The sequence below is a fragment of the Parasteatoda tepidariorum genome, chromosome 3 (assembly GCF_982258835.1).
Source record: "Parasteatoda tepidariorum strain Cologne lab strain chromosome 3, Ptep-v5.0, whole genome shotgun sequence".
Lineage (NCBI taxonomy): Eukaryota > Metazoa > Arthropoda > Arachnida > Araneae > Theridiidae > Parasteatoda > Parasteatoda tepidariorum.
The window spans coordinates 100,522,170-100,548,106 of NC_141757.1; the positions used below are offsets into that span (position 1 = coordinate 100,522,170).

Here is a 25,937-nt window from a genome sequence, read left to right on the forward strand (position 1 = left end):
AGTATTGAATTACAAACTCTATTTGCAAGAAACATTGTGTCAAACTGACACTTTCAAATCATTTATTCTCGCCATTAAAGGAAAAATTTAAAAAAATGCATACATATATTTGACAGACGCAATACAGATGCTTGATTTTATGAATTAGAGGACTTTGTTTTTGGCGATCTTTTTTCTTGGCTGGAAAATTTCAGTTGAAATGTAAATTACATGTGCCAGAATGGACGTGTGTATCAATCAAATATATATATTTTTTTAAAAGAATTATGCATTGGCGTCTGTCTCAAAAGAAGTCATTCGCATAGAGGCAGAAAGAAACTTGTAATTAATATTATTTTTCTAAATAAATGAAGCTCCACAATTTCGAAATGGAAAATTAGCTTGAGTCAAAGCAAAAGTATTGAATTTAACCAAACGTTTGACATAACCGTCAAAACTTGGAAAAAATTTTTTTATTAAATGAGTGTTCATTTTGAAATCTTTCAATTATGCAATTAGTTGCAGTGCTTAAGGCTTAATTAAATTCTAGATTGGCAGTATAAAGATGAAACTCAGGTTTAATTATATTTTTATTATACATTTGTAAGCATGACAACTATAATGGTTTGCTATGGAGCCGTAATGACTCAAGGAATAGAGCGTTCGCCTTCCAGAACCGGGTTCGAATCCCAGAGATTGAAGGCCGATACAGATTCCGCACCGGGCTCGCACCGATCCCATTGCTGACGTAAAGTATCCTTAGTCGCAGATCATGGGTTTTGAGTCCCCTTGCTTTAGGCTAACCGTGAGAGGTTTTAATGGTTTTCCTCTCATTGTAACGCAAATGCGGATTAGTTCCATCCAAAAAGTCCTCTACGAAGGCAAATTTTCCCCGATACTTGAAACAAGAGTTCCTTTGTCTTCTGGATTGGATTCAGGATTGGCACGAATTTCGGGCTCAGTGGCCAATCCCGTCTTAGGAAAAATTACGGAAGATCAAAATTGGGTCGTCTTTTCAACGACGGTTAGAAAATAAAATAAAAGAGTTGTGTACTCATTTTGATTAAATATGCAAAAACGAATTATATAAAAACTATTATATATGCAATCTGCTGATTTTAAATGTTTTAATTTTAGACAAAATGTGTGATATCTCGCTTTGTCGTACCCCATCCCATCCATTTGTCACGAAGTGTCTCTATTTAAATATTCCCTACCCTCTTCTCCAAGCTTGACATATATCTCCCCTTATATTTCTAAGATCTTAGCTTTTATTAATGAGCGTAATTAATTAGATTCTTTAACTTTTTGTCTATTTTTCGTTAAAAACACTCTCCATTTTCTGATATTTATTCAAATTTCAGTAATATTTCTTAAAAGTATTTTTAAAGTAGATGTGGACAGAACTACGAAAGTCGCTGTTGAGTTCTTATCGCTGTTATAATAACTGGCAATATTGAATTTTAATTTAGCTAACTAAATCCTAAACATTGATTATTAATGAAATACAGGGTGATTTTAAAAAGATGGGCAAAATTTTATGAAGTGATAGTACACACCCAAGCAAACAATTTTTATCAAAGAATGCATGGTCGAAAACAAAACGCAAGACCGCTAGAGGGCGTCAAAGTTCAGGTTCTTATATGAGGCAAAAACACCCAACGAACGATGAAGTTAAGGTATAAAAGCAAATTTAATGGCATGTAATTACAATAAGTGTTCAAAACAGTGGCCGGCAGCGACTATGCATGCAGTACAACGGCGAAGAAAAGATAGGCGAACATTCTGAAACACACCAGGCATATCACGAACTTTCCCTGCAGCGGCCGAAAGCTTGGCGACAAGTAATGCAGCGCAGTAACTCGCAACTGGAATGGAGCTTTCACGTTTGCATCGAACAACTTTCCAAATGCTCCAGCACATTTGCGTTTTGTTTTCGACCATGCATTCTTTGATAAAAATTGTTTGCTTGGGTGTGTACTATCACTTCCTAAAATTTTGCCCATCTTCTTAGAATCACCCTGTATATATGATGTATAATGAAATATAATCATTACTTTGTTTTGGTCTAATACAAATTCTTAAAAAACTGATTATATCTAGATAAAATGTTTGCAATTATTTTGAGATTGTTCGTTCAGTTGCTTTCCTTTTTTTCAGTCCAACAAAATTTTTTTTATCGGTTATGCAAATATTTGACGTAACTTTTAATGATTTACTTCTGCAAATTCTTCTACATAACTTAAATCTCGTTGCACTCTTTCTACACTTTTAAAACATAAATTTGCACGTAAACGAGTAAAAATTTCAGAAGTGTTTTATCGCTTTTTTTTTAAGTGAATCTTTTTATAAAGCAAATTGAAGATAAATCAAACAGATAATTCAGCAATTTTCTTTTTTATTTCAATCCCACAAAAATTTTATTGGCTATGCGAACACTTAATGCATCGTTTAACAGTTTAGTATTGCAAATTCTTCTACATGCTAACATTATTATTTATTGCATTCTTTAAAAAAATGTCTATAATCTTAATAAATGAAAGAATTCTTTGAAGTTTTTTTTTTCGTTCTTTTTTCTAGTGAACGGGATTTTATCTTTCGTAAAAATTCTTCCAATTTATATAAAAAGCAATCTGAAAAGACAGTCAGATATTGTTTTTCATCAATCACGCGCCGCTCTGGTCATCTATCAAGACCATTACAGCTCATTAGTTGAACTTTCACATAATCTATATATGTATATTCGCGAAAACCGCCATTGATTATCAAGCAGAGTTAAGTGTCGCTTAGAGTAATTCATCAATGTCTCACTATTTTCTCTAATTATCCTTCAAATGAGAATTAATACGATGAGATAAGGTTTACTCGCCAAATTATGCATCGCTGAATGTGCTAAACGCAGGACGAATAGTAATTTAACACGTTAGGCGGAAGAAACGGGGTAAAAAAATCGCTCTAATTGGAATTATTTGCACTTTCGAAGTAACTGTGATTGAAATAATTATGAGGGAATATTAAGTATTGAATATATGTGTTTTAAAGCTTACAGTTTAATGTCTTTGAGATATGTTCGAGCAGCTAAAAAGAAGAAAAAAACAATTACATTGTGATATATAATTTAAAAAACATAAGTCAAAACCTGTTCACTTTGTCCAATACGAAAGGAAAGAACATGGCGATGGTATCAATCTATCCAATGAATAGAATGAATGAATCTAAAAGATCTTATTTGTTAAAAAGTAATGTTTAAGTAATATTACTGTTAGTATCAATATACTATGTTAATACAAATGTGGCTAATATCTTAATGTAAATGCTACGTTAATACAAATATGCTTTATGGTGTTGTAAATCTATCAATATAAGTGTTGTAAATCTTTCAATATAAATACATAAACATTAAGCAAATATCTAATGTTAATATAAATAAGTCAGTATGTTTCGCTGATGTAAATTATTTAAAATATTTTGTAAGTATGTAATATTATTGAAAATTCAGTTCATCAATTCTATGATTTAAGCAGTTTCTGAAGCAATACATTGTAAAGTGACAAATGTTTTGGCAGTTCTTCTAGTCTTTACATGTAAAAAATATAATAATTGTGTATAAAATTTGCTTCGAATTTTTTTAAAAAATTTCCTCAATTTCAGATAAATTATATTTCTGCATAGCTTTGTTTTGAAGCGCAAAATTTTTCAATGTTTCTCAGCTGTTCTCCTGGCTCAATTTTGAAATTACAGAAGCTATATTTGCTCTTAGATTATATGTGACGAACAACCTAATAATATGGCAATAATTATAGAATCAGTAGAGAATCGAAAAATTTTCTGACTCATATAACTTGATTTTATAAAAAAAATAAAAATAAAGGATTCATTACCCGATTTCCCAACTTTTATAGAAACCTTCATGATTGTATGTTTTTCAACGTCTGGTTCAATCCGCACACAATATTGGTGCGGATTAAAATTTAATCCTTACTTTTCCTCGGTAAACCAACGTTTGCTTCTCATAAATATCCTGCGATTGCTTTCATTGCAATACCAAAACCTCAGGCAAATGTATTGTTGATGCATTATGACTCACGAGGTGCATTCCGTCTGACACACTTCATTAATTTTGGAAGAGGTCTTCCTTCCTGGGGTGTGTGGGGAATGACCCATCAAATGGACCATGAGGAGGGGGTGCACCCTACGGGGCACATCATTTTTGTCTCTGGAGGTTCTGTGGGGCAATCATAATCCTCTTGAGGGATTAGGCCGAAAATCATCTGCTAGGGTAAAAGTAAAGGTTTTGACGTTTCCCCTCCATCTGCGTGGCTATAATTACATATTCTATGACAGACATATTACTGCTGTGGTTGTGGAAATGACCAGAGAGAAAGCAAATCATTTACAGCGCCAACAAAAAATTTACTCATTGGTGGTCTCAAGCGCTTGCGGGAATCCCTGATGAAATAGATGTACTGGGGTATTTTGAGATTAATAAAGAAGATTTAAAATTCAAAATAGTAAGTTTAAAATCAGATTTCATAGTTTCTTATTTTTTTAATATATAGCTCGGCATTAATGGTATTTATCTTGAAATATTGGGTTGGCACTAAGTTTCCATCGTTTTTGTTTATTTGTTCTCGCTCTCTTTTTTCGTTTTCTTTATGTATTTATTTAGTAATTTTTATTTATTTATTTATTTATATTTATCGTTTTACCTGTCATTAATTGTTTTCAGCATGATGTTTTAAATCATTCGAAATCATAATGTTTTAAATCATTCGCAATCATAATGTTTTAAATCATTTGAAATCATAATGTTTAAAATCATTCTTTTAATCAGGGATCTATGCTTCGTCTGTTTTTTTCGTGTTAAGTTAAATTTCATATCATTAAAATAGAATATCAAGTTAAAAACAATTAGCATTTTCAACCCTTTGTTCTGTTTGCTTTTAAGTTAAATTTCAGATCATTAAAATAGAATATCAAGTTAAAAATAATTAGCATTTTCAACCCTTTGTTCTGTATGCTTTTAAGTTAAATTTCAGATCATTAAAATAGAATATCAAGTTAAAAAAATTAGCATTTTCAACCCTTTGTTCTGTTTGCTTTTAATCGAAACTTATATCGGCTTGTGATATTTGTGTTAAGCATGGAGAGGGTGCAATCCAGCTGAATCTCTTTATAGGGTCTTCTCAGAAATGGACTTCTTTTTCGTCGACTAATAGAATTCAGTGCAGAACGATTTCTGCACTAAACGAAAATTTTCCGCAAAAAATAAAATCTATAAAATTTGGGAAAAAAGTAGACTCAAAAAGTGGGTTTAATACTTTCAGATTTTCTCATTGGGAAACACTTAGTATTCATATAGTCTATGAAATGTCAGAAAATTGTGAAGTAACTGCACTAGAAATATATATATATATATATATATATATATATATATATATATATATATATATATATATATATATATATATATATATATATATATATATATATATATATATATATATATATATATATATATATATATATATATATATATATATATATATATATATATATATATATATATATATAATTTTACATTATAATTTAATAAACAACTTCTTTCTTAATTATTTCTTTAATAGGAAATGTGAAGTCTCAACTGAATCTTAACTATTCTCCATATTTTGAATAAAAGATCGTCGAAAAAATAATAACGGATTGCTCAGCTCTAGAAGAGTCTTGAACTATAGCTCCAGACATTTTTTGATAAAGTATGCTCTCAGCTCTGTTTTGAAAAACTTGTGCTCACCGCTTTGTTACGATATCCACTTTGTTTCAGTGAACTTTAGTTTTTGCAGACGTATAGTGTGCAAAACGGTAAAAAAAACTTACACCTATTTGCTGTTCGATTCTTCTTTATATACTATTTCTATCTGATGATTTACAAACGTTCGCCAAAATTGGCGTTTTCAGAAGAGAAAATAATTCGTGAACGGTAGGAAGGCACATAAACTTGGTGTAAGCAATCTTAGATTTTACCTCATCACTTTAAGTTGTATGACCATATGATTTATTAGCTTTAAATAATAGTGTTTGTCTGTACACCTTAGTTTTGATAAAGTATCAGTAAGTGAATACAAAGAAACAGTCACCTTCAGTAAAAATGCAAACTTTGAATAATATAGACAATCACTATATTGCCTCAACCATAGTAGTATACCGGAGAGACGATAGAAAGAAACAGTTTCCTTCAAGAGTGATAATATCACCTTTTACGAAATATGGCCAGACACTATATTGCCTCAAAGGCTTTCATTCAACAACGATCGAAATCTTCCTTAATTAGGAAATAAATCCCTTAAAAATCTTTGCAACTAGTACACTAGGTACTAGATCAAAATTTGATCCGCGGAATGGGTTATATCTAAAGTTACATTTGAGAATACATTCAATTTACTTAAGACTGAAATACAAGCAGAGCGAATCTAAAATAATTGCCCTCGCACTAACAGCAGAAAATTGCATTAGTAGCCCTTTTGCGGACTTAACTTTATTAGCTGGAGTCTTAGTGTTCCCATCTGTCAAAGGGATCTGCCCACAGGAGAACCAGGAATAAGAACAAAAAGATGTTATTCTTGTTAAGCTACGTACTTTTAGTCTTACGATCTCTGGCTATTGAGAACATAGACCGAAAACCATGAATTGCCTGAAATCCCCGAAGAATTCCTTCATTTTGATGGATGATCGCAAAGTGGGATTTTTCTGATCTCTCCTCCAGGGATTCCCTCTGTTAGGGATTTTCGATGCAATCTTTTCGGAACATTTGTTGGATTTTTTGATTAAAATCGTATTGGCGTCCCGAAGACTTCCTCCAGATATTCTACGTTAATATTTCCCTTTTCTAATAAGTGAAAGGGCAGATTTCAGAAATTTATCAGCAGGCTTTCTTTGGTGTATTTACATCGAATCCTCGTAATAGGTATTTGTGAATAGGTGAATCAATCGGAAATTTGAAATCATTTATTTTGTGTTTTTAAATGAAAGTATAAGGATGTTTTCGAGTAAAAATTTTTAAACTATCTTGTTTATACTTGTAAAATATAATATTCAAACCCAACTGTATAATGTACGGAATATACATATCTGAACGGGGTTTTCGATGCAATATTTTCAAAACATCTGTAGGATATTTATCAAATGAAATATTATTGCTGTTCTAAGGACTTTTTTCAAATGTTTTATTTTGGTCTTCAACTCTTATGTCAGTTCAAGATATAACCCTACAACATATAATTATAAGAATAAATTTTTATTCCGTGTAGAATAAGTTTAAGAATGACGTTTTATTTCAATTCACATCTTAATAAAAAAAAATCCAGTTATTTTCCCACAATATATTTTAGCGATCAGTCCATTTACAAGAGTGAAATTTTATTCAGGTTTGAACAACATTCAGAGTGAGATTTCGTTCTGATCGACAAATGTAATGCAAAGTACAGATATTTTCGCTTGTTTTCAGACATGAATTAACTATCGATGATAGTGAAATTTTATTCAGTTTGGAATAACAGTCAGAGTAAGATTTTATTATGATAGACATACGTAATACAAAGTACAGATATTTTCCCAGGCTTAAATAGATATGAATTAAGCATCCATAAAAGTGAAATTTTATTCAGTTTGGAATACGAATTAGAGTAAAATGTTATTCTGATTGACAAAGGTAATACAAAGTACAGATATTTTTCCAGGTTTACACAGAAATGAATTAAGTATCGATACTTACTTACTTACTTACTTACTTATCCTCTACGTGCCTTGGGCACTTAAGGCCTCTAGCATATCCCTCCAACGCCTCCTGTCTTTAGCAATAGATCTTGCTTCCTCCCAGCCAGATATTCTACATTCTTTTAATTCGCCCAAAAACATGCGCTGGATGGTAAGTCTGGGTCTTCCTCTTGTTCTTTTACCATCAGGGGCCCATGTAAGCGCAACAGATGAAATTTTTTCTTTGGGCATTCTAAGGAAATGTCCGAGCCAGCTCCATCTTCGTTTTTTAATTTCATCTTCGATTGTTTTTATTTTAGCTTTCTTTAATAGATTTTGATTTGATACTTTGTAAGGCCAGAAAATTAAGTATCGATACTAGAGAAATTTTATTCACCTTCGAATAATATTCAGAGTGAGATTTCGTTCTGATCGACAAATGTAATGGCAAGTACAGATATTTTCGCTTGTTTTCAGATATGAATTAAATATCGATAGTGAAATCTTTTTCAGTTTGGAATAGCATTCAGAGTAATATTTTATTCTGATCAAAAAATGTAATGCTAAGTAAAGATGTTTTCTCAGGATCATAAAAATATGAATTAAGTATCTATAAAAATGGATATTTGATTAATTTTTAAGAATATAAATCATCAGCTTAGCTTATTTTTACCTTTCTTTTTCCTATTTTTATACCTGAAAAAACATTATGGATGGATGGTGGAATGTGTGTTAGGGAAGAGTCAGAACAAAATTGATGACCAAATTATTCCACAAAATGGCTTCCGCCAGTGACGTGTACGAACGTAATCAGTGTGTCCTTACAGGACAAAATGGATGCGACAAGCAGCGCCATAGATCAGTGCGAGGGTGTTAATCACGACGAAAGATAAATGTCTCTGTCACGATTATTACGGAACAATTTACTGCAAAATGAGTATCTTCAGCGCTGCTCCCTTTATCCAGCTTTATTTACGAACACAAACTGCAAAGTGTTATTCTGAAGGAATATTAGAATATGACTTTATTTATGACAATAAATCATCTCGCTCAAATCTGTTCTTAGTATTAATTCCTTCCGTTTCAATCTATTCTTATTATTGACCGAAAAGAAAATTCTATTGATTGTTTGTATTTTAATGTAAAAAGAATTGACATTGATTTTGAAGGTAAATCGAAAACACTTGAGACTGTATAGGAGAGAAATATTTGTAGTTTTACATAAATTAAATCGTTTTTTCAATGAAAACATACACATTTATTTTTACTACATTACCATGTAGCAAAAATAAATGTGTACTTGAATTTATCTGTTCGTTTTCAAAAAAATTATAGCAGGAAAATAGATAAGATTAAAAAAAGTCTTACAGTAAATCCATGCAATAAGGTGCGATTAAAAGGTAAATCCATGTAATTCGGAGATTCCAGTTTTGTTTCAAAAAGTTTTTGAGGGATGGCTCTATAGCTAGTAAATGTGCAAATCGAAAAAGAATAATTAAAAATCACATCATAATTTTACGTAATCTTTCGATTTATTGAAACCACATTACAATATTTTCGAAATATCGATTATCGGTCGTGACGGCATGTCGCACTGAGATTTATTGTAGTGTGCTTTTTAATTATTTTACTTTGATACACAGGTTCATTATTCACCACTCCATTTGTCAAAATGTTTTGAACTAAAAACGCAAATTCAGGGTGCAAAATTAAATTCCGTATTACATAAATTCGTAGCAAATGTTTTTTTAATCATAATCAAATTTTTGTGTAATTTTGCCTAATTTTGGGCAACTTGAATCCTTTCATTTTTATTTAAAAAAGATAATGGAAAATAATTGTTCTGGTGAAAACCAAAGCTTATTTTGAGCTTCTACTTACACTGGTTTCAATTTCATCCAATTTATTTAATATTTTATAAGTGTGTTATAGTATATAGTGAGTTATTAGTATAGTTTTCGTTGCCTAAAAATATGTATCTTGAAAATCAGTGCTTACCAATTAATTAAGTAAAACCCTCAAATGCATTTAATAATCATAATAGTTGAATATCTTTGTCAAAAAATTTTTCATCTATAGTTTGTAACTACGAGTCCAAGCCATCGTCCTAAGTTTTTGGACAAATATGATCGCATGCACACTATTAGAAAAGTAAAGCTGGGAATTTTCGCCTTTAATGCATGTAATTATTGCCTCATTACTTTCTTTTTACTTTTTTGTTTAAAGTATAGGGTTATATACTTTTTTAACTTCCGTCATTTAAAAAAATAAAATAAAAATGTATCTTGGACTTTCGTAAAATGTACAAGCGAAGGTCTATCAACGATAAAGTAACTAGCCACATTTTCAAATTGCTCAAGAGATCCCTTTGTGAAAAAAAAACTACGATTTCAATTTAAGTTATATAAAGTTATTTTCCTCCACTTAAAAGAACTTGTAAAATACGTAAGTGGAAAGTAAGGGATATTTTGTTGAAATTCTTCTCTTTATAAATTAAGAAGAAAAATCAAATTATTTTTAAATAATTTCATATTATTCTTGATATTATATTTTAATTAAAGCTCTCTTGCTGTATTTTTTGAAACTTGGGTAGTAAAATTCATTAAATAATGAGGGAAACTCCAAAAATGAAACCAAACGCAACCATAGTAAAAAAAAAACACACAACCATCGAGGTTGATCTTACTGAAAATTTTTTTTATTAATAGAATCTAAATTGAACATTAGTATCACAGTTAAATAAGCATTCTATATTATAAAATACTTTTGTTTAAGTCCAGTTATTTTAAAAAAGCCCTATGTGTTTATTTTCAAAAATTGTATCTAAATAAAAACTATCACGAAACTTTTTTGCAACTTTTCTGTTAAATTGTATTAACTACTGAAAAAAAAAACTACCGAGACACTTTTTAAAATAGAACGCCTAACCCAATGATGCAAAGAAAGGCCATAAACAACCGTTGAAGATGGTCAAAGTGGAAACTTTTATACATCAATAGACTCTAAATGTCATCGAATATTTCCTGGAGAAAGTTCGGAATGAATAAAAAAAAATGATCAGGAAAAAAAGCAAAGCGTTGATATTTGGCCTCACTTCAAACCCCAAAAGGAAAATAGGACAATCGAGAAATGGAAAAGGACATTCCAGGAAAAAAGCCTCCTAGCCTCCGTAACCCATTATTACGATATAGATGAAAAATGTTGCAAGGTATCGATTTGTAGCTCTTACCGAAACATATGATTTTTTTTTTCGGTTGACCCAAGATAACACTGTTTTATTGAAAAAAAAAGGTAAAATAAAAGAACAAACACCATTCAAACACTGTATGCTTTGAAAGGAATCAAATGTACATTGTTGCGAAAATGGCAGAAATAGATGAGATGGAATTATATTCGTAAATTATTATAGTACTATTTATTTTTCTTACACTGATATCGAGGTTTAAAAATGATTCTGAATGTGAAGAACATGACATCTATACAAAAAAAAGATGAAATGGAATTATATTCGTAAATTATTATAGTACTATTTATTTTTCTTACACTGATATCGAGGTTTAAGAATGATTCTGAATGTGAAGAATATGACATCGATACAAATAAAAAAAGATTCAATATTTTCATAAGAAACAACACGTCTGCAGTATGTGTGATAAGAAAGCACTTTTTTTTTCTGAACTGCAAAAATGTGCGTTTATATTTACTTAATATTAAAAAATAATACGGTAAAGAACATGCAGGTCCACGTATGTGTACCTTGGTACGAATATCGAAATTTATGATAGCGTAGTAGTCAAGCGAAAACTCAAAGTTTCATGAGCATCAAATTTTATATTTATTTAGTAATATTTTTATGTGTATTTTAATTAATTGTTTTATACTTAATAACTTTGACTTTTTTTTCCTCCATAATTTTGAAATTTTGCTCTCAAGAATTAATTTTTTTATATAGTTAATGTTAGATTCTTCTCATTAATCATTAATTTTGCGTGCTTTGCATAAATAAAATAGTTTTGAAACTGAGATTTCACATAGCAGTGCAATGGTAAACATTGGTATTGCATTTAATATTTACCTCTCATTGTGAAAAAACTTCGTATTTTTTTAAAAAACATTTTTTAAATAATTATTAAATCAAAAAATATTACATTTAAATAGACTATTATATAACATTCTGCATGTTTTTCCCACTTTAGGTGTAATTTAACATTTTGAAATATTTATATTCTTTTCCTTAGTTAAAACCTGAGGTCCACGTGCCTGAAATTATTAGCTCCCTGGCAGAACAATCCGTTTTTCTTTTTCGTCTTATTATGACTTACGGCAGCAAAATTGAAATTCGGAATTGTAAAATATTTTTATTGTATATTCCTTTATATTTCAGTAGGGTAGAGGATAAGTACTTACCCGTATAATTTAAATTTTAAGCTAAAGCATTTAAACAGCTGAGATAGAAAAAAGTCTTATTTTTAAATTATATTATTGTTTGTGTTTATATACTTTTACTCTTTAGTTGACAAAAACACTTTAATTTCCGAAATTCAGAAAAGTGAGGTTAATTATTTTAAAACAAGTTAAAAACTTAAACTGTCTGTAGAAAAGCATCTGCAATCTAAGCATAATTTAATCATAATTTTAATCTTTAAATTAACAGCGCTATGTAATGAGAAGTCACTTTTTTAAATATTAGGATAGAGCGTTTATCCATATGGACAATAAAACTTCTCTGTGTATTGTGCTGCCATCTAGTGGGAATTTCTTAATTTTTATAGTACCTATCTGGAAGCAATTTTGGGGGAAACTTGCTTCCATATTCAGAAAATTAATTTGGTGCTTCTCCTTTATGTAAAGAGTAAACTGAAGAAAACTATTCGCATTTTTAAAAGTGACAGTTGTTTCACTTGCTGCTGATTCAATTTGAAGAAAAATGTATTCAAAATATTCCCTGGATCCAACATCATTTTAGGAAAAAAAGTGTACAAATTCTTTCTTCCATCTAGTGGAAATGTCTGTAATTTTTGAAATATCTATTTGGAAATAATACTGTGGAATCTTTTGATTCCATATTCAGATATTCAGGAACTATCCACAGCCCTTCAGATAAAGAATATATTGAAGGGAACTCTTTGCATTTTCAAAATCAACAATGTTTTTTTCACTGAAAACCAGCTTATTGAATTGAAAAAAAGTTCTTGAAAATAGTCGTTAGATGCAATAGATCATTTTAGGGGAAAGAAGTGCATAATGATTTGCTGTTACACTATCTACTGATCTGCGGCATAAAACTGGATTTGGATGCATTTTAAATGATAAATGATTTCAGTAAGCAAGAGATAATTCATAAATCATTTTGATAATCTAGTGACAAACACATTTTAGTTCCGTTTTTTTCAATAAAATGTTTTTTTAACGTTTTACATAAATGGTTTTTATTCATTTCTGTGATAAAATAGCAAACGTCTTAGAGATATATATATTAAATTATTAAATTCTTGAACTTTGTAAACTTCTTTCATATTCAATTTTCTGTATTTAATTTTGATAAAACTAATAAATTACGTATTTTGTGTAAAATAACTAACTATTGCTTCGAATGTTTTTTTTTAAAATTTTTTTGTTCATTTTGTACAATTTTACTATGCAGGAAACATTTAAAAGGTGTACATTATAATGAACTTAAAAACTTCAAAATTTGTATTATTCTCATATAATATTAAGGGAACACATGACGTTCAAAACAAAAAAGTGCAATATATATTCGATCATTTTCAAATTTTGAAAATTACCTTACAAAAAAAATTTAATTTTTGCAATTAAATTTTTACCCAAATATGCTGTATATAGGCATTTACATAAATTTAATTGGTTATGGTAATCATAAAAAAATATAACGTATCTACGCAATAATTTTTTTTGGTATCACCAGAAATTTTTTCAAAAAACACGCTTCAATTAATTTTGCTCAGTTATTTAAAAAATTTAATTAAGATATTGAGTTAATCAAATTTATTTAGAATTAAACAAGACACAACGAAAATTATCTAAAAGAATTTTAATAACAATAAAACAAAAAACTGAAGCCCAAAGAACTGAAGTGGCGAGAACATTGAAAAATTCCATTGCGAGAAAAAGCAACTTTGTCAACGAGAACTACATATTGATGAATGGACCTTAATATATTCGTCATCTTTTGACTCGGCTCGAAAAACTTTAATTTATACTCGATTTGTTGCCAATACAAAAAAAAATTACACTTTATTTTTTTTTATAGTCTCAAAAAGCAAATGATGGATTTTTGAATGATTTTTCTCATTTTGACCGTCCATTGTCCCCATAAATGGTTTAACTCTTTACATCATAAAACTAAAAAAATTTTATTTTGTTACAAATTGATATACATTGCACGCATTAGTATAATTTTTTTCACTACGGTAGAAAACGTATAAAAAAAACGTGAATATTTTCAGAATTTTCAGAACTCAGAAAGTTAAAAAATTTTTTTGTTTCACCAAAATACTCAGATATTTGTATGTAATTACATAAAAAATTAAGATATAAATTAAAAATTAATTAGAAATTAAAAATACAACCATTATTTCGCATTGTTTCCTTGTCATATTTTATGTAAATTTGTTTTTGTTGCGTTGAAAAGTGCCTTGAAAACATATAGTATACTTATTTAAGAAACTGAAAACTTCATAAGTCTACTACTTAATATTGAAATAAAATTATTGGTATTTAATTATTTATAAAGCTATAAAATAACAAACAAAAAAAACAATTTCAAGGATGCTGCTAAATATTGATGCGTACTTATAGTCAGAACGGATGCATTTTTTAAAAGAAAAAATCTTCGTACAATATATTTTATTGGAATATAGCAACATCTACTAATTACTGTTTTTTAATGTAATTAAAGTTTTCTAACTATTCCACTTGAGTGTTTCTTGTATAGATTAAAATGTAAGTATTCAATTAAGCAACAATCAAGTACTTGTTACGAACAAATTGTTAGATTTTTTTTATGACACTATTGATCGTTTCTTAAGCGCTACCCGCCTTTATCGTGTTTCTTCCTCCAATTTTTTTTTAAAAAAAGTTTCTTTCAGACGTTCTATGTCTGCAAAATAACTTGTTAGTCTATAAACATTTTATTCTACAAGTTCGTAATACTTTGTTTTAGAAATAACTTTTATCTCCAAACTTTTAAAGTAATTTTATTAAATTAAGAGAAGAAAAAAGCACATGATAGTAGAACGTTGTTTTTACGTCATTAATTCATCTTTCAATAGTGATGAAAAACAGGATTGCAAATTTCATAATTATGGTAAAAGACTTTTTTTCATTTTTATAAAATGTTATTTTTTGATACATCTCTCCTTTTTGACTGTCTAATTTTGTCATTTTTCATTTAATAAAAAAATTGAAAAAAAAAATTTTCTAGCAAAATTTTCATAATTAATCGTACTGCTTTAGTTCGTAATTCTTGATATAAATCAATTAAAGGGCTTACTAAATCAGATGATAGGACTTTTAAGGACACAATTCAGAAATAAGATGCTTTGCGTCATCATTTCATCTTTAAATAAGTGATGAAAAACATGTTACAAATTTCGAAAATATGATAAAAGATTTTTATTAAATTAAATGTTGCTTTTCGACATGACTCTTTTATTTGAGTTTAGAACTTTTCATTTTATACTTTATAAAAAATGAAATTTTTTTCAAACAAACTTTCATAAGTAAACGTATAATTTTGTAATTTTGACTGTTTGATTTAAAGCAATTAAATAGTTTGCTGAATCAGATAATATGATTTTGAAGGAAACGATGCAAAAATCTTTTGATTAAAAACTTCATTCGCTTCAAAAATATACAAATTAGAAATAACAGTCGACATGTTTCAAGCGCTCAAAAATAGGCGCTCATTTTCCGCTTTGAGCGGTTGAAACATGTCGATTGTTATTTCAAATGTGTATATTTTCGAAGCGACTGAAGTTTTTAATCAAGAAATTTTCGTACCGCTTCAGTTTCTTGGGACTATTTATTTAATTCAGAAATTTGTTAATTTGCATCACTCAATTATGATTAAAAAAGTTCCACATGTCGTAATTTTGATAAAAATTGTTTTCAATTAAACGTGCTATTTGACAAACATTACTCTCCAAATTGACATTTTATACAATGTAAACAATGAAATGTTTTTTACATTCTTTATTATGGATCGAGCATCTTTAATTTTATAGCTTGGTTTAAATAATTTAAAGGGTTTGGAACAGGGTTTGTTGATTTAAATCACGATTTAAATCATGATTTGAATCAAGTGATTTTTTAAAAACAATCATTGATTTAAATCAACTGCTTTTTCTTACATATATATTGATTTTAAAAGTTAAGAAACAGTGTTTCAATTATTAATACTTTTATTATTTTCTTTTCTTAGTTTTGAAATTTATTTTAAATAAATTTCTACATTAATTAATTTTAGTTAACGAAATTACATTCTTTCTTGATGTGTGTTAAATTCCAACACATTTGAAATTACATTTTTAAAAATCTATTGATTCTTGAAATTGAAAGTACAGATTAACGTAAACATTTAATGCTGTCTTAATATAGACTTGCATAGCTGTAGAAAGTAATTAATAAACATGATTTTTATTTGAAAAAAATGCAAGTAATGTTAATTAAAATTCTACCTTTTGATTGAAAAATCATGGAATTAAAAGCTACATTATATTTTATTGATGTAGGATTAAAAATGAATATTTTAATATAAAAACATATAGATTTAATATTTATTTATTTTTTGATGAAATACTACATTCATCAACACAATCTGTTACATTTATTTTGTCATTTTAAAAATCAAGAGAAAAAAAAAGAAATCACAATTTTAGCTTAAAATTATGGTTTGCTAATTGAAACTTTGCTTTAATAGTATAGTTAAATTTAGCGTTTAGCGGTACCTTCATAAATTCAACTTTAGGGAAAGCTGAAGAATAATTTCACAAAATATTTTTTCTTAAAATTTTATTTTTGCGTCTCGTAAGAAACGATATATTCATATTTTTACAATATTTTTGTGTTGATTTTTTAATAAAATTTTTTATTTTCACAAATTATGTCTAAATTTTCATGAAATAGGTGACTCTCAGAAAAACCTAAACAGATCCCTGAAGTACTCTTTAAATTCTCTATTTCATCTAGTCTTTAAATTTCAATCATGCATTTGTTCCAAAATGGTTGCCATGCATTCAAAGCTATGTATTATAACGAAAAATTAATTTAGTATGTTAGAGCTCTTAAAATATTGTTGTAATATAGTTTTAACGTTAATTTAATTTTGACTAAACATTTATAAAGTATTTTTAATCATAAATTAAATTTCTTACAGTGTATTTGAGTAAAAATCAAAAAAAAAAAATCCGATTTAGATAAAAAAAAATCCGATTTTTCTTTTTCCTTTTTTTTAAAAAATCAAAAAAACACGCACCCTGGATTGGAACTATATTATTATGATTAACCACATTTCGAAATTGTATGAAGGGCAATTTTTGGTGAAAAGCACTACGATTTCCATGTAGAAAATAAGTTTTTTTTCCTGTATTAAGCTGTTACATATAGTTGTTATTCAAGATACCTATAGAATACTTACCCAGAAGCAACACTAAAGAAAGTTTTAATTAAAAATGACACGTATGAACTTAAAATGGTATATCACTAAATTTCTCACTCGATTATAAAATGCGTGTAAAATTCGTTCGACTTTATATTGAACCATAGGACTTCTAATCGTTGAAGAATTATGTTTTCTTTCTCGTAAAAATAATTTAGAAGGGCCAAATTTTTTTCTTCATTGAATTGCTTGTCATATTCACAAAAAGAATTAATTTAAATGTAAAAAACTTCAAAAATGCTAATAATACTGCGTTTAACTATTTCATTAAGCTTTTTATAGCAAGCCAGTGGAATACTGTTAATGACATCCTGTTGCCGAAAACCAGTCCTAACAATGTTTATTCAGATCTATTTTTTTATTTAATAAACTATTTACGACCTATTGTTTCTCTTTTTCATTTACAGCATTATTATTTCTTTATACCAATAATTATTTTATTGTCCACTTTTAAATGACATTTTCTGTTTTTGTTTCCAGAATAAAACGTAAAAGAAAGGTAAGAGACACGGAATGTTACGTTTAAAATTCTGTAAAATTTAACGAAAAACTGCTTAGAGTAACAGTTTTCTTTCGGGATAATCACTCATCAGTTTTATTTTTCAAGAATATGAATTATCATGAGTAAGACAGGAAAAGAATCATGGGATTTTTGTCCTTGCTCTAATGAAATCCTTTTTTATAATGAATACAAAATTCTAAGGTTTTTCCGCTCTTAATAAAACGTTAGGCGGTTAACATTAAGTTTCAGCATAAAATTGCTTAGAGTGACTGTGCGCTGTGGAGAACAACAATACAACTGTTATTTTTGTCTTCCAGAAATATTTAACAGTTTTTTTCTTTTTTTTTTTGTATGAATTATAAGTGGAACACAATCAGAAACTGGCGATTTGCTGTCCCACTTGTTAATGAAACTATTTTTCATGATGAATGAAAAATTCTAGAAGTTTTCCACACTTAATAAAACGTCAGATGGTTTATACTAAGTTTAACGTAAAATTAAGTAGAGTAACAGTGTTATTGTGGAAAACAACAGTATAATTGTTATTATTTTTTGTGATACATAAATGTTAAATCCTTCCCAATATATTAACATTAATTAATATTTAACTTTTTTTATTAATTAATTATCATAAATGAAATAGAAACGGAAATTGGTGATCGTTGTCCCACTTGTAATGAAACCATTTTTCATAATGAATGTAAAATTCTGGGCGTTATTCACACTTAATGGAACGTCAAGTTTTAAAGTAAAAAAGAATAACATTTCTATTCTAGACGTTATTCGCACTTAATGGAACGTCGGACGGTTAACGCTAAGTTTTACAGTAAAATAGCGTAGAATAACATTCCTATTCTGGACGTTATTCGCACTTAATGGAACGTCAGACGGTTAACGTTAAGCTTTTAAGTAAAATAGAGTAGAATAACATTTCTATTTTCGGAAGAGTGATTCATTTTTATATACATGAATTGTCATAAGGGAAAGAGTAGAGTAAACTTGTGATTCTTATACCACTATCAATAAAACGATTTTTCATTATGTAGACAAAATTCTACAGTTTTCTTCCCGATTTTTGTGAATCATGAAACGGAGTATTCGTCTATGAATTATAAAGTATTTAAATTGTGATTTGTAAAAAAAAATTCACACATTTTTAAACTGTGTCAAATCTTTCTCTCTGTAATGGAGTTTGACCCAACGTATACAAGTGATGCCAAATTAATCTAAAATAAAATAGCATTCTTTTGGATAAATAATTAGGAACCTATCAAGTGTTACCTTTTTGATAAATAATTAGTAACCTATCAAGACATTCCTGCATATAAAACTCCCCCTCGTTATACACATAGAGATTAGACTAGGCGTCTTAAGGTTACGCGATTTTTCCACTCTTCACATTTCCCCCCTCTTCGTTGTCGTGGTTTCAGTAAAACTGAAGCATACTATAGTAAATAAAACTATGGTAACAGAGAGGAGAAAAGTATGAAGAGTGGGTAAATCGTGCAACCTTGAGGCGCTTTATTTGCAAGGTTATATTCAATGGAAAAGCAGTGAGGAACATAGCAGCGTGGAACAATTTTGTCCATTGCTCAGGCAGAGTTTATACAGCTCAAATTTGATGTTATAGTATATAAATAGAAATCACCAAAGGGTATAAATAATCACACACAAAATTATTTCAAACTTCGTGCTAAAAGCAATTTTTTCAGTTAAAAGTTACGGATTGTATTTTTTTCTTCTTTCTTTTTGTTCACATGTAAATTACTCTTACTAAATTTCATCTACATCTTCAGGATTAATATTAAAATATTGATAAACATTCCTATACAAACCTAAACATTCATTGTTTCATTACCTTTTTTTAAATATAATATTTATTTAGGGTTCGAAGCATTTTATAAAGTTTTTTTCCAGTGTTTTTTACTCACTTTACTGGTGCTTAATTAAATTGCTATAAATATTAGCTCTTCATTCATATACACATTATATAAATAAGACTTATTTCAAACATCCCTTATGGGACATTTTATTTTATTTATTTATTTCAAAGAAACATTAAGACATTGTATAATTAAGACACACAAAAGAAAATATTTTTGTATAAGTAACAGCATCAAGCGTAATTTCGAATTAATAAAGGAGAAACGAATTATTTTTAAGAAAATTAAATAATAAATGTGCTTTCTGGAAAAGGTTGAAAAAATATGATTTTGGATTAATATGCATTGAATAACTTTGGTGCTGATATTAAACCTTTTTAAAATATTTCCAAAATAAAATAAGTTTGGCTGGCCTCTTTTGTTGAAAAGCATATTTTTGTAACTTTTTTCTAATCTATTTTGCTTACAAGAAATATCCTTTTTTTTATTTATTCCATTTCAATAAATAGCATAACGTTCAAGGCGTTGCAACAAAAATTAACTTGTGCTCTTAAAAAATATTTAATTAAAACTAATTTGGTAACAAAATTATTTTTCAGTGTCAAAAATAAAAAAGAATTATTCTTTTTACAAAGTATTTCTTCAAAAATGTTTTGTCGAAAATAACTTTGGAAGGGTATATTTCTTTCCGTGTTGTGTGTCTGCTCTATGTGTGTTTGTGTGTCTGTCTGTCTTGTCCTTTTCAGCAGTTTTATACCTTTTACATAACTTTATATATTCTACTTTACTTGACTCTTTAAAAACTCTTACTTTATAAAACTGGGCTCTCCCACCAATCACTCTGTCTCTGCCTTTTATCTTTAATTTCTACAACATTTAACATCTCTTTGTTTACATTTCTTTTTTTCATACATCCTAAATTAATTAACAACTTTAGCATTCTTTTTTTTTTAATTTACTTATGCAATTGCTTTCCATTTGCTACAGTTTTGAAATCTCATTTGTACGAAAGGCTTTAAAACCTTTTTTTTGCAATGCAATTTGAGAAACAGCATTTTTCAAACTATATTTTTAAAACTGGAATAGAAAGGAAAATTTATTTAGCTGAAATTTATTAGAATAAAATATTTGTTCGTGTTAATAAATTAGAAAAGTAGTCCCTACAAGTAAAAACAATATTTCAATATCGAATTTCCCGAACATCAAAAATGATGCTTCTGAAAAATTAGATTTCAAAGAATATTAAATAAAACTAGATTACCTGCGGCATTGATAGATATGAAAATAATTAATCAAATGGGAATGACTAAAATTAAAACTGATGAATTTATTTTTGAAAACTGATAGAATTAAATTAACTCTAAAAAATATAACCGAAAATTTATACAATTGCAATTCTATTGCGTATTTTGATAATACAAAAATTAGTTTCCACTCTAAATTCAAAACGATAGGTTAAGTTTTTACGATATTTTTTTTCATTCCAAAAAATAAATACTAATATTTTTTTTTATTTTGGCAGAGCCACCAGTTGCATTGGTGGGAGTATCTGGTTCGGCGATGGATTTGCCTTGTAACATCACTGCCCCAACTCCTGACGATTCAGTAGCCCTAGTCCTGTGGTACAAGGATGAGTCCACGACACCCCTCTACAGTTTAGACGCGCGAAGAGGTCACCTAGACCAAGCTAGGCATGCGGCGAGCGATCTCTTAGATGGTAGAGCTTACCTGAGTATAACACATCGACCTTCAACCCTTCGTCTGAAGCCGTTGATGGAAGAGGACGAAGGACAATATAGATGCAGAGTCGATTTTAAAAAAGCAAGGACGAGAAACTTCGATGTTATTCTCACTGTAGTTGGTAGGTTGAACTCATTCACTCACTCTCCTAGTTGTAAGAAAAGCTGGTTTACCATTCTCATTCATCATGTACTGCCCATAGGAAAAAAGCGTTTAATTTAGATCCCGTTAATTGGACCAAATGAATGAGAAGGTTTTCTTTAGGTATTATACCAAGTATAGAGATTCGTTTCGATTGAAGATGAATGATAACAGTCATCAAGACTTCAAATTTTTTTTAGCAGAATCTTCCAGAAGAAACAGCTATTTCTAACACTCAATAACAGCTGAAATAGAAGTGTAGTACACTGGCTTTACAACCTTAGATGGTTCAAGAGATAGAAATCAGAACACTATTGCAGTCATAGATTAACAATCTATACTAATCTCCTCTGCGAGTCACACTCCTATTTATGAAGTCTTGGTGACAAAACCACGGAACTTTCGACATGATTCTATGCAATTCTCGTATATATTAATCCAATTTCGTAGATATTAGTCCAATGGCTTTGAAACTCGAACTTTCCATGCCTATCATTTTGTCTTCAAGTATCGCCAAGTCAGCAAAAATGTCGGCAAATCGAATCTTCCTTAAGAAATAAAATATAATAGGAGTTATCTCTAAATTATCTCTAAATTATACAACTTTCTTGCAAATTTTCCAATTAAACTGTTTATTTAGGATTCGTTTGAGATATTTAACCTTAATACAAAAATTTTTTCACAAAATTATAAATTCGTAACAATATGTGTGTCTACTTATGCACTGTAAGAGAAGGTTTACCACTGTCATACATCATGTTTATTTATCTACTACAGTGCAGCACATAGGAGAAATCATATTTACTTTACTACCCTTAGGAAAAGACTGTTTACTGTACACATCTGAGTTCATTTATATACTACTGTACTACACGTAAGAGAAAGAACTTATAACTTATATGCCATATTATATGCAGAGAAGGATATTTACTTTAGATAGTCATGTGATTAGCTATAATAAGTGCAAAATAAAGTCGTTTAATTTAGATGATCATGTTTTCTCATATACTGAACTACATATAACAGTAAGACGTTTACTTTTGACTATGATCACTTAAATGCAATTTTTACATAAAGGAGAAGGGTGTTTCGTATAGATCATGATCATTTAGATAATGTGCTACACGCATGAGAAGGACACTTACTTGAGATCGTGATCACTTTGTAACCAAGCTACACTCAAGAAAATGGGGGTTACTTTAGATAATCATGTTTAATTATGTATTTATACTAGACGTATCAGTAGGGCGTTTTAGACCGCATTACACATTGAAATATTGTTATATTCTGTAAAAACTGCATAAATTGACCTTTGGACAACAATTTGATTATCCATTTTCGCAAGTCAACTTATAAAAGGCGAATTTAATTGGTTTTGTCTTCTTGGAACTTTGATCAACTTAGACAGATTTCTTCATACAGATGTGATCTACTTATTAAGTTTCACTACATAAAATAGAGCCACGATGGCTCAGGGTTACCCTCCGAACTAGGTCTGATTACCACAAATGGTTGGTTGATTCGCATATTGCTTTCAATTCGCACTGACCACATTGCTAGAGTAAAATATCCTCATTAGTTTAAGATCATGGGTAAGAATCCACTTGTCGCAAGGCTAATCATAAAAGATTTTCACGATTTAATTCTTCTCGTCATACGAATACGGTTAAGTCTTATAAAATGATCCTCCAGTGGGGTGAATTTTCACCAATGCTTGAGTTAACTTGTTTTCTGGGTGAAGTTCAAAGCTGCATGACTACGGTCTTGAACATTAATGACCGTAAATTCTAAAAGCATCAGCTTTATACCTTCAATGATAATAAAGTAAAAAAAAATCCATGGAACATTGTAATGGAATGATGCAAATGTTGAAATTTAAATGGTATCATTGATAAATATTTCCAGTTATGATATAATGTAGTTAACTATGGTTTAATTAAATGGTATTAAGGAGGGTTTTTAATCACGTTTGCCTTGTGATCAAAACGGGGATATATCGGTCTAGATTGTAGCGATATCTGTGTGAAGTCTGTACTGCAGTATATAATTGTATCATCCATCACGGGATGAAGTCCATTGATCAGACTTCCTTTGCCATGTCGACAAGCTAATAGCAGCCCCCTATCCACACCAGAAACAGTGGCCGAGATCATTTCCAAAAGCCTTCTCTTGCCCCGGAACTCGGAATACAATCCAGAATCCGGAACATGGAAATAATCGATAAGGCCTAATCTCCCTCCCGGATGCGATTGATGACGGAGACTATGCCACACACACATTGCCAGTGGCACCAACGTTCAGCGGGATGTTAAATGAGTACATAGATGCATTGGATTGGCTTTAATTAGTTGCCAACTGCAACTGTTATCCGGCACTCATCCCCGCATTCGGTACAATAACGCTCTAAAACAGTGATGATAACCTTCCTTTGTGTAATAAATTGTTCATACTGGAAAACGTACCTAACCTTAGTCCTAAATGCATAGTATGATGAAGGAATTTTGATGAATTACTGGCGACAAAAATAATTGCAATTATAAACGAAGAAAATATAAAGATGCAATCTGAGTTACCTATTAGTGCCAATGATTCCACTTAATGGGTAATTCTAAAAACAGATCATAAGCTTATAATAACTATTTTTTTCAATGTGACATGAATTACGACTAGAATGAAGATAAAGAGCTTATATAATCTATATTCGTTTGAAACAATTGTTAATTATTTTAATTAAAAGATTCGATAATAATATTTATGTAAATTAATATAAAGGGATTTTTAAAATTTTCTTCCTTTGTTCTTTCATTTTCGGATCTACCGTCTATGTGACCTCACACATCTCTCAAACTGATTTCTTCACTTACGAGAAAATAAACTTCTTTGCAATGTGCTTTCTGCTGATAAAGTTTCAACAGATTAATTCAAGTTAACTACGCAGTTTAGTAGGCTGAAATGCATTCTTACGTTTTGATCCGAAGTTTTGCCTTGATTAGACATAAAATAAGACAGAAAATTGCTGATTGGGTATTGCTAGATTAACAAATCTAACTTCAGTCAGAATAAACTATCCCTCTCTAATAATTAGATTTGTTGATTAACTAATTTGTTAGTTTCATTGAATCGTTGATTAACACACTTGATTTGTGATAATTATGTGTATAATTAAATCTGCAAGTTTTATTTGCATTTGAATTTAATCATCCTACGTGAAATTACTTCTGCTGTTTTTTTTAAAAATCAAATCTTAGTTGACTTTAATCAACGTATTTGAATATTTCTCTGCCTTTTTTAATCAAATCTTACTGCTGCTTTTTTTGTAATCAAATTAATATTTTCCTTTCTTGGAAAGTAAAGTATTCATATTTATTTTAATAATATCGGTAGCAGTGCTGTATTAATAGGTTTAGGAGAAAAAGGGAAGAGGCAAAAAAATTGGCGACAAAATTATATTTACGTCAACATGCACTTAAAGTGGCATTATGGTCAATTATAGTTACTAGAATGACTAAATTACCTAACTTAACAACCGCATTTTAGTAACCAAAGCAATATTTCTATCGCATTTTATGAAGCTATAAAAGCTAGTTTAGTGATAAGGACATTTCATGTTTAAGGTGTATAGTTACGCGCTATTTACCTTTTGTAGATAGTAAACTTAGTCCATTTAAAGCCTTAATTCTTGCCTCTGCTTTTCCTTCCTCTTAATTTACTCGCAATTTCGTGTGGATTCATTAACGTTAAAGTCAGCTTCCCCCCCCCCCCCATTTCAGTGCGCTGCCTTTGTGCTGCTGCTTTTAACATTAACACTGAAGCGCTCTTTTGATTTTATCGCACACAGAGATCATTTGATTAAATACTTGCTGATTAACCGGCGTGAATTCACTATCTGAACTCAATTCTTCTTTTGAGTGCCTCTAATTTTCTCGGAAGCGTTATAACTTAGAAATCATTTTATTTTTTAGTTATATACTAAACAGCTATCTTAGAGAATTACCAGTTTCTGAAATTTTGATTTTGTTTTTTTATGAGATGTTCAGTACGTCCGCGTTTATACTTAGAATTCTTGTGAAAAATGGAGTAATACTAATATACAGTTGTAAATAAGAAATCAGTAAATAACATTTCAATAGGAAAAAAAATTAGCATTAAATTGTGACCAAGTACAATTTTTTTTTTTGTCGTATGCCTGTTTAGGCAGTGGGGGTGCGATTGTTCCTGTTTTTCAGTAGCGCCATTTATGGCCAGGAATTTGTTTTCAGCC

At 29.4% G+C, this 25,937-nt stretch overlaps 1 protein-coding gene across 4 annotated transcripts in view; it reads left to right on the plus strand.

Annotated features, from left to right (window-relative positions):
• The window catches only part of LOC107454647 (synaptogenesis protein syg-2), a 386,382-nt gene that overhangs the window by 263,539 nt on the left and 96,906 nt on the right, over positions 1-25,937 (plus strand). For 3 of the 4 annotated variants that reach the window (XM_071183678.2, XM_016071898.4, XM_071183685.1), the window contains exon 2: positions 21,318-21,656. The exons of the other annotated variant lie outside the window; for it this stretch is intronic. In XM_071183678.2, coding sequence (XP_071039779.1) covers positions 21,356-21,656 — 301 coding nt within the window. In that variant the 5' untranslated portion in view covers positions 21,318-21,355. The remainder of the gene's footprint in view (positions 1-21,317; positions 21,657-25,937) is intronic. 4 annotated transcript variants of the gene reach the window in all.